This window comes from Opisthocomus hoazin, chromosome 12 (assembly GCF_030867145.1).
Source record: "Opisthocomus hoazin isolate bOpiHoa1 chromosome 12, bOpiHoa1.hap1, whole genome shotgun sequence".
Classification (NCBI taxonomy): Eukaryota; Metazoa; Chordata; class Aves; order Opisthocomiformes; family Opisthocomidae; genus Opisthocomus; species Opisthocomus hoazin.
This window is the reverse complement of record NC_134425.1, coordinates 2,539,492-2,551,795: the sequence shown is the minus strand read 5'-3', so window position 1 is coordinate 2,551,795 and position 12,304 is coordinate 2,539,492. Positions and strand designations below refer to the sequence as shown.

The 12,304-nt window shown below is 58.1% G+C and overlaps 1 protein-coding gene across 1 annotated transcript in view; it reads left to right on the top strand.

Moving 5' to 3' along the window:
• Positions 1 to 12,304, top strand: part of ANKRD11 (ankyrin repeat domain containing 11) — a 166,969-nt gene that overhangs the window by 116,146 nt on the left and 38,519 nt on the right. The window contains exon 3 of the mRNA XM_075433948.1: positions 6,333 to 6,477. Within this exon, the coding sequence (XP_075290063.1) occupies positions 6,391 to 6,477 (87 nt within the window). The 5' untranslated portion in view covers positions 6,333 to 6,390. The remainder of the gene's footprint in view (positions 1 to 6,332; positions 6,478 to 12,304) is intronic.

Here is a 12,304-nt window from a genome sequence, read left to right as displayed (position 1 = left end):
GCAGGGCTGGTTTCATGCAGCGAGTCATGAGAGCCGTTGAGGAGTTGGACTCTCGCAGTGCCCAGCGAGGTCTCCAGCAGCATCTTGACCGCGGTCCTTGAAGACGTGGGCGCACGTCCGCACGCGCAGACCTCTCGGCAGGCTGCGCGTCTCCGCTGGCGTTGTTTTCCGCAGGTCCTACGAAGCACGGGGAAGCTGCATCCGTTTCACAAATGATCGAAATACCAAGAGCCGCTTTAGTTCGTGTTACGGAGTCTGCTTGGCTGGCACGTGTTTGGGAAGCAAGCGAGCCTTGCCTGAGCCCCACCAAGCACGTCCAGATGCGAGCAGCTACAGGCGTATCGGGAGGCCAGGAAACGCTGCGGGTTACGGCGAAATAAATATTTGAGAAAGGCGGAAGAAAGGGCGGTTGTTGTGGGGACCGGGTACTAATCTTGAGAAGAGGAGAGGAGGAGCCGCGCAAAGAGGTGAAGGAGGGTGTTTCATCTGTAAGAACTCCTGATAAAGAGCGAAAGTAAAGAAGGGAAAGACAGCGAGTTCCCCAGGGTGAAGGAGGAAGAGGAGTTGAGGGTGAGGGTACGCCGGAGCTGTGAAGCTGGCGCGACCCCAGATGTGACAGCAGGCAAGCCTGCTTTCCAGCCGGCTGCGTTCCGTGCAGGGAGACGCCGAAACGTCTCCATGTCGCTCGTTTTGGCTGTGAGAATCAGCACCTCGTGCTGCAGTGTCTTATTAATAGCTAATCCTGGTGATTACCCGTTGGGAGGGCGCTGGGTGGAACGCACCTGTGTTTGCCCGGCCCGCTTGCAGGCCTCCTGCTGCTCTTGGGCTTGTGTACCCACGGCGGAAAAAAAATGGACTTTACTCTTCCAGAGCCAAGCTGGAGCACAAAGAGGAATTGTTCCTTGTTCCTCGAAGCGCCCGTCCCGCCGGCAGCGTGCTGAGCAGGAGCGTGGGGCTAACAGGGGGAGGAGAGGCTGGGGAAGAGCCGGGCTGTGGCGCTGGGAGCGTGTCGGTGAACCAGCCCTGGGGTGCCGGTGGCTGTTTTCCAGCACGCGGCCCGTTGGTGACGCGCAGCGTGATTTTAGGGTGGGCTCGGCGGGTGCCGCCGTGCTGCACGGCTCAGGTGTGGGCTTCGCTGGGGTGACGGGCAGCTCGGGACGGGATCAGCAGGGGGATGGAGACGGGCAGAGTTCAGCACGTCGAAAGACCCCCGCTGCTGGTTTTCTCCCCACTCTTTCCAGCGCTAGGGGTGAGGGATCAACCTTTGGACGTGATCTGTGCTAGCTGTGATTTTAAGACGGTTTTCAAAGACTTGAGGACACCTGATTTTCTGGGACAGAGTCCTCAAAAGGAGCATGAGGTATTAAAATTTTCACGTTTCCACCAGGCTTGTTCCTATTCCAACCTTTTCAGACCAAACAAATGTGTTGGATTTGTGGCAAGAACGTCTGCATCTCTAATTGCCATCCTCGCATTGGAGGTTTTTGTAACGGGTAAGAGCCCGCAGCCAGCTTTCTTCTTATTGTCTGGCGTTTAAAGAAGTCTGCACAATCTTTCTCACTCCAAGCTGGCAGGCTACGGGCAGGCTGCACCGCGCAGATCTTGGCCATGAGCTCATTTGTTGTGGCTTCAGACGGAGGTGGCGGGAGCCCGGCTGGTCCCCGCACGCAGCGGGGTGAGAGGCTGCGCCGGGAGCTGCCGCGGGGCTGGGTCGGACGGGACGCGGAGAGCTCTTGCTCCAGCTCGGATAATACATCTGAAAGCACTGGAGGACTTCAGCATCTGCGTGTTCTCCTGTTGCAGATGTGGATGTTGCTCCCTGTGCCCGTGAAGGCAGGAGGGGTGGGGAACAGGGGGTTTCAACATACACCGGGTCCGGTGGGTTTGTTAAGGGGAGTCTCCTCTGCTGTCGGGCACGGTGTTGGCGTTAGCAGGCTGGGGCTGGGAGCGGGCTCTGGTCATGTGCGTTTGTGCCTGCCCTGGTTTGCCTGGTGCCTTCACCAGGAGCCCAGTCCTGGCTGACGGGTGCGACTGGTCCAGCCCTGCCTCCCAGCCAGCCCACCGGGGCCGAGCATGGAGCCAGCAGCCAGCGGTGCTCTCCTCCTCCTCCTCCTCCTCCTTCTCCAGCTTGGAGGGACAGATGAAACCCCCTCTCCTGCCCAACCCTTTTGGGACCATTGCCTTTGGAGTTCCCCCACAGAAATGTTTGGTCTCAGTGTGTGGCTTTGGCTCAGCGTGCCCCGGGCAAAATAAAAACAGCCCAGACCGTTCCGGATGGTTCCTCGCCCAGCGAGGGGAGAGGAGAGGAGCGGATGGAGTGCGTGTGTGTGCATGGCGGGGCTGGCTCTGCAGGCCCCTGCCATTCCCCATCAGCCTTGAGGAGGGTGCTTCGGGTGCAGGGGGGTCCCAGGCCCTGTGGTGGGGGGAGCCGGTGGCCAGGAGGGCCCCCAGCCCGGGTGGGAGCGGGGAGGGCTGCCGGGCATCCGGACCGGGTGTCGCGCCCGCATTCCCAGCTTTCTCCCTGCAGACAGCGTCGCGTGTGCGATGCTCCCGGAGCTGGGACCACCGTGGCCTTCCCTGCCGGCCATCCGCAGAGTCCCGGGGCAGAGCCCCGCTCCCCACAGCCGCCTTCCCGGGGACGAGGCGTGGGCCCCGTGCCCTGCCCGCTGCGGGGGGCTGCCGGCCGGCTTGGGGGGGCTGCGGGGCGCGGGGAAGGCGGCGCGCGCAGCCGGGGCTGGCCGCCGGCCAGGGGGAAACGGCTCCTTTGTTTTCCCGGAGAAGCGCGAGAGGTGATATTCTGCTGAGCTCGCTCGGTCTCCCGCTTCTTATTGCACGGCAGACATGTAATCGTCTGGTTCAAGGAGCTTAGTTAATTGTTTACAAACTAGGAAGGCGGATGAGTGTCTGCTGGTGGGGAGGTGAGGTGCAGAGGGGTGTCGTGGAAAGGGGGTGGCTTGGCCAGCTCCCCGATGAGGAGGGATCGAAGCCCGACTGTAACTCTGCAGCCCGAAATTTGCCACTTCCAAATGCTCAGCCCTCGCTCCCGCGAGCTGGGGATCGCTCTTCCGAACCAGGAATTTGTACCTCCCCTCTGACTCTTATTAAAAATGTGCTTCAAAATGAAAGGAAGGCTGCGAGCGTTGCTGGTAATTGTTGTGCAAATGTAATACTCCCTCCAAGCTGTTAAACAGGCCAGTGCTCTGTTTACATGGAGAGGCAGCCAGCTTTCCAAGTGTAATGAGTCAGCTAGATGAACAGAAGGGGTGCAAAATTAATCTGGCATCCGTCTGGCCTTTTCTCAGTTAAACAGGTTTGCGAAGCTCCACGTGAATAGGTACCTACCCCGGCTACAAACAGCCCCAAAGACGTCGGGAGCGGGCAGAATTTTTTGGAGGATAAATTGACAGCGTGCAGGCCGTGGAGCGGTTTTGGTGAGGCGCTGGAAACGCCGTGGGTTGAAGTTTCGGGTGTTTGGGGTCAGGAGCAGAATGGGCACAAACTGAAGCAGAGGAAGTTCCGTCTGAACCCGAGGAAGAACTTCTTCCCTCTGAGGGTGACGGAGCCCTGGCCCAGGCTGCCCAGGGAGGCTGTGGAGTCTCCTTCTCTGGAGATATTCCAGCCCCGCCTGGACGCGGTGCTGTGCAGCCTGCTCTGGGTGACCCTGCTTGGGCAGGGGGTTGGGCTGGGGGACCCCCAGAGGGCCCTGCCAACCCCGACCATTCTGTGATTCTGGGATTCTGCCCTGGTCCCAGCGGTTCTGGTCCCTGTGCTCACGACCAGCCGAAATGAAGCTGCTTGGTTTTAATAGCCTTTGCGAAACGCACATAAATTTCCGTTGCCCAGCACGTCATCCGAATTTCCACTTCTTAGATTTGCAGTGAATATTGGAGCGAATCTGTTCAGGGGGCCGACTCTGCGTCCTCCGCGCTGACCCCGTGCTCCTGCGGCTCCTGCCTCCTCCCAGGCTCACGCTCAGGCACTTGCTCGTTCCTCCCAGAATCAGCACCAGGAGGTGAAACCAAGGGGAAAAAAATTCTTAAACTTTACAAATTGGTTAATGGTGGCCGACACAGGGAGCTTCTTGAGGCTGTAAGTGGCTGAAGCTGCTTCTAGAAGAAGCAGTTGCAGCGCTTGGGACCCCATTGAAGCGTGACATCGAGGGGACACCTCGTGCTGTGGAGCATCTCCGGCGCCGGGAGAGCCACGCTGCCGTGAAACGTGACGTCTCGTTAGCCGGTGAGCCGCTGGCCGGGTGCGTGCGAGCGCCGAGGCCAGGGCCGCTCGCTCTTAGCTTCAGGTTTTGCCAGCTCCAGCCTCTCCCTGCCGGCGCCGAGCGTGCCCGGGGACGGCTGAGCTGCCTTTTTAAGGTGCTGTTTTCCATCAGCCCTTGTGGCGCTTGGACTTTGGCGCTTGGGCAGGTCCTTCAAGTGATGAGGAGCAGAAATTTGGAGACTCGGATTTCTGTGGCCATTCCCTCGCTCTGACAGGAGATTTGCTGTTTCCATTTTCTCTTTACGGACCTGCTGGGTCGGTATACTGAATTCTCTGCATTTTCACCCCTGTTTTTGCTTCCCATCTGCAGCGCTGAGGAGGGCTCATCAGCCTGCTCCTGTCGTTGCCAGTTTGGATCCTTGCTTGCTCTCACGTCCAGAAGGAAAGGGCTGGGGGCTCCTGGCTGGGGGTCGCAAAACTCAGCGTGGCAGCTTGTCCCCGCGTCAAGCAGGGGGACACAAAGTGGCCTCGGTCCCTGAAGCCTCCGTTCCCAAATACGGGTAACTGTCCCCCCGCAGCCCAGGCGAAGGAGCTAGGGTGGAGGATTAGCTGCCTTGGAGAGCAGAGTCTCCTGCTGAACATGCCAGCGCCGGGATGTCTTAGCGCTGCCTGTGCCTGGTGCTTTGGCCTGGGAATTCGTGCTGCTGCAGGGCTGGGCTGGGGCCTCTGAATCACTTTTTGTAAAAAAAGAACCCACAAACCAACCCAAAGGGCCCTCAAGCCTCTGAAGCATAAATGAAACATTCCCATTATGAAGGGATTTCCAGGGAACTTGTAAAATGCAAGGCTGATGACAGCCCCGCGCTAGTGGTCCTCCAGCTTTGAGCCCCTGCCCGGCCGCGGCCGCTGCGGGGCCCCAGCACCCGGTGCGGTGGTGCTGGGCTCTCCAGGTCCACACCGCTTCGTCCTGCGGCCCCGAGCAGGCGGGAGGCTTTGGCTCCGCTCGGCTCCGCTGTTTTCTTTCCCTCTCCCCGCCCACAGAATTCCCATCTTGTGATGGAGCGCTGCGTGACTTGGTTCCTGGACGATTTCCTGCGATTGTAGCTCTGCAGAAACCCAGCCGCTGTTAGAAGTTAATGGGTGCAATGTGCGGCGGCGTCAGGTGGCAGTTAGCTGGGGGAAGAGTTTTCAAATGGTGCCTGTTTATGCCGTTTCAGCGTACGTACGGCGAGACCTTTGCTGTAGGGCTTGACGTGGGTCGCTTCTCGGAGATACGCTGTTGCACGGATGCTTTTTAGCCTCTGGTCTCGGGAGAGCGGATATTTTTGTTCATCTAAAAAGGCCTCGGCTGCCTTGGCTTCAGCCGGTATTTGCGATCCCTGCTGCAGCTCCTGCTTCGCTGTATTTCAGATGTCAGTTGTCTTTTCAGCCCTGTAACCAGGCAACACATGGCAGGAGCGGGGAGCGCTTTGTTATTCTCCAAATTGTCTCACCTAGGCCAAGGCACGGCGGTGCCGGGGTGAGGAGCCCGTGGCACACCGCTCCGGGAACGCTGTGACCCCTCCGTGGTTTCTGGGCTCGTCTCGCAACGGCGACGTGTTCAAAAAGTGCATTTTATAAGCAGGGTTTGTAATTTAGCGATGAGCGTGTTGGCCTTGCGAGGTGCCTGGGAATTCAGCGTGGCAGACGGGGGGAGCAGGGCTGTCCCCGCCGCAGACGCGTACCGGGGGGTCCGTCCCGTGTCCCTGCGCTCTGGATGGAGCTGTAGCTGCAGGAAGCGTGATGTGGACTTGCAGTGGTGCTGCAGGCGAGGAGCAGGAGCGATGCTGCTCTCCCTTTGGGCACGAGCCGTTTTAGGCTCTCCCTTGCACAAGAAACGAGTCGTGCTAAGCAGCTGCAGGTCCCAGCTTGCTTCCCATGCGGAAGGTGGCAGAAGCCAGCAGCGGTTTTGCCCGCTCTGATCTGCGGTGCCTGGCATTTGGAGGTGCTCTGCCATCCTGCTGTTGCCGTGGAAGAGTTTGGTGGGGGTTTATCCCCATGGAAAGTGTCTTACCTGTTTTCCCCCCCAGTGGCAATATCCTTTTGAGGTGTCTAACGTCTCTTTTCCTCTCTCTAAACAGACGGTTGATGATGAGGCGATGGCAGCATAAATGAAGATCAAGTAAGGAAGGCAGAACGATGCCCAAGGGTGGGTGTTCTAAAACACCACAGCCAGAAGATTTCTCTCTCAGCAACGACATGGTGGAGAAACAAACGGGGAAAAAGGTAGCGTCTTTGGTTCATTTGCCTTCCTTTAGGGATGCTGTCCCTTGTGCCTGGCGTCTTCAAGCCGTGGCAGTATTTCGTGTGGCAGGAGGATGCCGTGGGCTGTTACCTCCGGAATCAAACCCGTGTATTGCAGTCTGCCGGCTGCTGGTGCCCGCTTTGATTCCTCGGCGGCGGCGGTACTTCCCGGGAAGCGCTGCGGCCACGAGGACCCCGCTCAGCCGAGCAGTGGGGGGATGCTTGGGCAGATTCTCTGCTGCAGGAACTGCATTTTGAAGGCTTTCTGCACTAAGCCGTGGAAGGACCGAGTAACGCAGCGGTGGTGCAGACACGTGCTGTGCGAGGGGGAGTTTCTCTTCCTCCTCTGGCTGAGAATGCCGTGTCCGTGTCAGACCCGGCTGGCCTTGCTGCACCCAGAAGTCTGGGCTCTGGAGTGTGGCCTGACCAGGACTCCGCGTGTGAGCTGCTCTGCTGACATTTCTGCTCCTGGGGTTTTATCTGAAGGGTTTAGGTTTCGACTGGGCTGGAGGTGAGGTTACTGAGATGAAATCTGAGTTTAAAGAGAAGGGGGTTCATGCTTCACTCCTCCGTTTTCAGATTTCTCATTTCGCTCCAGACTTTCTGAGAGAAGTTCTGCGTCATTCAGCTTTTTCTCAGCCATCTCAGTATCGGTAGTTTCCAGTAAACAGTTGTGCAGAAAGCTGTGTACAGATGTTACCTTTAAATAAAAATTAAATCTGCATCTACTGTATTCGGCTATGGAAACAAGCATCATCCGCTTTCCTTTCCCCTCCTTGCTCCAGTTGCTCAGCGTTGCCCCGGGAGTTTCTGCCAGGTCCCAGGAACGGAAGCTGAGCTGCGCGAGCACCAGCGGTGCCGTGTCTCTTGCTCTGTCACTTCCCCTGCAATCCCACCCGTGCTGACGACAGTAACTCCTCTTATGACTGAGGTCGTATTATAGAGCGAAATGAGGAGAATGACAAATAACCAGCGGGAAAATCCCAGGCAGAAATTTGGTTATCGAGCGCGCTGGTAGCATCTGCCCCCTTCCCCTTTCCGGCTCTGCGTGCGTGCGCGGGTCCGGTGCGGGAGCCGTGACGAGAGCGGGAGCGTTGCTGCTGCCCGGGCGCGTTGTGGGGCACAGCGTGGGGCTGCCGGGAGGGGAGCGGGAGCCGGGAGCAGGGGTGTTGGAGGTGGATCAGCTGCCCGCTTGCCTCGGGAGGATACCAGCATTTACCCTGGCAAACGAGGCTGCGCCCGGCAGCGCGGGATGCGTAAATACGGGGTTTGTCTGCGCTGCGTAAGAGGCTTAATGTTGGCGCAGGTGCTTCGGGAGGGAGAGGATCGGTTATGATATGAATCAGCTCCCATTTTATTTCATCCACTGGCGGCAGCTTACAGGCTGCGTGTTATTTACAGAGCAGGTTTGTTGAGCGGCGCTAGGGACGCCGGGAGCCGGAGTTATCTCCCGCTGGCTAAATAACTAGGACGCAAATAATTTTATGCTTCCCATTCAAAGGCGTCAGCGCAGACCTGCCGAGAGTGGTTTGAGTAAGGGCGGGGAGAGCCTTTCTGCTCACTCAACGCTGGTCTTCTCAACGCAGAGAGAACTTGCAGGCTCTTGTCCTCCAGGGACCGAGCTGAGATCCAGCCGAAAGGACACGGTGCAGCGAATCACCCCGTTTCCAGTTAGCGCTGGAGCGTGAGCTGGAGCGGTGACTCAGGGTAAAAGCACTCAGTCACTGGACCTCCTCCTTCCAGACGCTGTTGTACCTGCCTGTCAAGCAAGCCGCTGCTGCTTTTAATTTATCTTGCCTTTGTCAACACTTCCAAAGGCCGGAGCCAGCGACGTGGTGCGCGCTCGCTGACGGGGGCTCGCCGGGGAAGGCAGAACCCAAGCCGCATGGAGGGACCCCCACCCCCCAGGGCTGCCTGCCGTGGTGCACAGGGCGAAGCCGTGGCTGCGTTGCCGCTTCGGTGTTTTCCTCTCAATGCGACCTGAACATCGGCAGTTGTTTTAACGCGAAACGGGCTGCGAAGCTCGAGCACGGCGCGGGATGCGCAGCGGTCCTGCCGCTGCGGAGGGCTGAGCGCTGCAGGGACCGGGCGAGTTCTGCGCCCCAACACGCTGCGGCCAGGCTTGCTGGGAGGCTGCCCTTGCTGCAGAGGGCTCCAGCGTGGTGGCAGGGGGTGTGAGCTGCTGCCGTTGGCTTGCAGAGCTGATTCTGAGAGGGAACTGCTCCTGGCTCCCTGCTCCGTGCCCTCCCATGGGAGGGACCCATAGTGTCACTTGTGCTGGCGCAGGCTGGCGAGCGAAGCTTTGGTCCGTGGCTCTGTTGCTCTCCGTGGCCGACAGCTCTAGAGGCTCCGTCCGCGTTGGTGCCGCTGAGCGAGGAGCTGTTTCTCCGGGGTCAGCGGAGGCAGCGGGGCGGCCGGTCGGGCCCTGCCAGCCTTATATGGCTGCTGACAGCCTGCCCGGGGCAGGCGCTCGGCAGCCCCGGGGGCTCCTCCTGGTTGAGTTCAGTCTGAAGGGTTTTATACAAATATGCATCCCATATATGAATAATTCTCCTTTCTTGTGGAGATCCACGGATCCCCATGCCAGAAGCAGATTACTCATGACTTAGGCTGAGCAGAGCACCGCAGCAAGAATTATATCGGTTGTCGAAACCGTTCCCTGATGTGCCTGCGACCGCCTGCTGCCTGCTTACTCCGTCTGCGCAGAGGCTGCGGCGGAGGGTTTGGCTCTTTGTGGGGAAATTCTCCCCCTTGCGCAGTCTGAATTGCATTTTTGCTGCAGTGGTTGAACACTGAGCAGAACAGCACTTGATCCTCGGTTTTGGATGTGGTTGTAGGAGCTAGCGGAGGTTAACTGGGCAAACTGGGTGGAGATGACATTAGGAAAACTGCTGAACATGCTGCCTGCTCACCCTCACCCTTTCCCAGGTGGTAGGGTGGGGGTTTCTCAGTGAGGGAGCCTTCCCAGGGGAGCACGGTACCTTGCTGATACCCAGCCGGGATCAAACTCCGTTGGCTTCCACGGGAGTGAAGAGGGAAAACTGCTATACTGTTTATCCATAATAATTTTAATAGAGTGGATCCCTTTTGCTCCTATTTCATTATTTTTCCTGCCCATCAAAGCAGTTTTTGCTTTTTTCTCTTCTCCCAGTTCCAGAAAAAAGGAAGATAGTCCTTATTTCATGGTTCTTCTGGAAGCCTTCTGGGCTTTTGGGGCTTTCCTGCGCCCTGCGAATGAGCGCCGGGCTGTGCAGCCAGCGCTGAGCCGCCCGCCGGCGGGCGAACCGAGCAGCAGCACCGGGGGGCTTCGGCACCAAGGAGCCAACGTCTCAGTGAAGATCAGCAGCCCGTGGTCGTTGCGGGGTGGTATTTCTTACAAACCTCCGTGCCGGAGGCACGCGGGAATGGGGCTGCAGTTCCAGCTGCCTCCGTACTTCGAATGTTTCATTGCAGCATTGATAACGGCACACAGCCAGGCTTTTTGAAACTTCGTGTGCATGTGTCGTCCTCTGGTTTTGGAAAGGCTACCAGGGACCCAGGGGATGCCAGGTTTGGTTTCCACCACCTCTGGGTAAAATGGTGTCCGTCCCTTTTTGTAACGCAGGGTGAGGACCCTTCTCCTGCCCATTCTCCCTCCCCAGCCCCGGCAGAGACCTGCTCGGGGGACAGCACGCTGCTGTCCGTGTCACTGCGGGGAAACTCCCGCTCTCGCAGCGTTCGCTTTTTTGCAGCGTGGGTTGTTTTGCCAGCGGCAGGAGTTCGGTGTGCCGGCTTGGCGTGGGGCATCGCCCGGGGCCACGGGCGTTGGAGCCGTGGTCCTTCTGGGCTTCTCCTCCCGGGCTGCCGGCGCCGGTTTTTGTTCATTGCTGCTTGCTTTTTACTGGCATCGCAACCTGAAATAGTTTCCACTCATTTTGGAGAACAAAGGGCCTTGGGGATTTCCACCGCTGGTGAAGCAAGTCTTTGCACAAGCGCCTGGGAGGTGAGTCAGGTTTTGGCGGCGTTGGGGCGCAGGCACGGCTCCGGCGCAGCTCTCGGAGCGGTTCCGAGTTTGTGTGTGGGCACCGACAGCGCAGCCCTGCTCCGAGCAGCTCGGACGGACGAGGGGAGGAGGAGGAGGAGGCTGCAGATGTACGGCCCCTCTGTAAAGCGAGCTAGAGACTCGCTCAGCTTCTCTGCTGGAAATGCAGATTTCTGTGCTTGGGTTTCTGAGTGGCTCTGCCTTGCAGAATTTCCCATCGGAAATCACAGAATCACAGAATGTTCGAGGTTGGAAGGGCCCTCTGTGGGTCACCCAGCCCAACCCCCTGCCCAAGCAGGGTCACCCAGAGCAGGCTGCACAGCACCGCGGCCAGGCGGGGCTGGAATATCTCCAGAGAAGGAGACTCCACAGCCTCCCTGGGCAGCCTGGGCCAGGGCTCCGTCACCCTCAGAGGGAAGAAGTTCTTCCTCGGGTTCAGCTGGAGCTTCCTCTGCTTCAGTTTGTGCCCGTTGCCCCTTGTCCTGTCGCTGGGCACCACTGAAAAGAGCCTGGCCCCATCCTCCTGACCCCTACCCTGCAGATATTTGTAAGTATATATTAGGTCCCTGAATAGGAAAGAACTACGTGGGGGTTTTTTTGCGCTGAGAACCGACGTTTGGACAGTAAGCTGGCCCAGCTGGAGCTCTGCATGAGGGTGGAAGGCGGCTTTTACACGTGTGTGTCAGAAGTGACCCGAGCAGATTGATACCAGGGGCTCTCTTCCCGCTGAGGGATCTTTGTCGTAAAGAGAAGTCAGCACAGACAGGGCCGAGCGCGTCCAGGCCGTACACTGCCCGCGTGGCTCGCGTCGCCGTAGCGTCGGGGGGCCAGAGCGTGCGCAGGCCGTGCTCCAAACCCTGGCGGCTGATAGCAGCTTGGGATGCGGCTTCGAACTGCAGCGAGTGTGAGTCGAGGTGGGTTCAGTGATTCGTGTAGTAAATCTTACTAATAACAGAGCGTGACGGTAGGGGCTTTTTCCTGAAGTCCCGGTCTGCTGTCTGCCCTTTGCCAAAGCAGCTTTTATCAACACCTACAAAGGGGAACTTGTTTCTGTTGCTGAGCTCTCGACAGTACCCCCGGTCTCCAAACTCCCTCTCTTACCCTCAGCAAGAGCTTTCGCAGCCTTTGAAAACCCTGAGCCTGTCACACGTGGAAGTTCATACAGCTTCTCTGCAGCGTCGATGAGTTTGGAGTCGTTCCTTTCGTGAAGCCTGATTCTTGCACCTTTCAGATGAGTCTGAGCTTACTGAGATGACCTAAAAATGAAAACAGCTTTTACTCAAAAAAAGGATGCCATTCTTCATCACAAAATTGAAAATAATTAGGGAGGTAAAACTTCAAAAAAGAAAATGAAAACGCGTGTCATTTTCAGGAATATGACTCTCCAAGCTGCCTTCATGTCTCCGCGGCGGTTCCACTGCCAGCTGCTGCAGGCGTCCTCGGCAGGTCGCTGCCTTCCAGGGGGGAGCAAAGTTTGGGTCTTCCTTGCTCCAATTAGTACAAAAGGTTATCGCTGTGCTAGTGCACAAATGAATGTTCAAAGCGGTGCTGGGACTGCCGCCGCTTCCTTCCTTCCTTGGTGTTTAATTTTGCTGAACTGACTGGATTAGCAGCTCGCAGCGTCAGGGCGAATGCAAACGCAGCGCTGCCCGAGCGTGCCCGACGCTGGGATTCACACGGCCGTTGCCATTTCTATGCCGGGCTCGCCGTCTTGTCTGGGAAGGGTTTTCGCCTAATTTCTCTCTTCTTTGTCTTTCCACCAACACGGAGCTTTTAACAACACTCTGA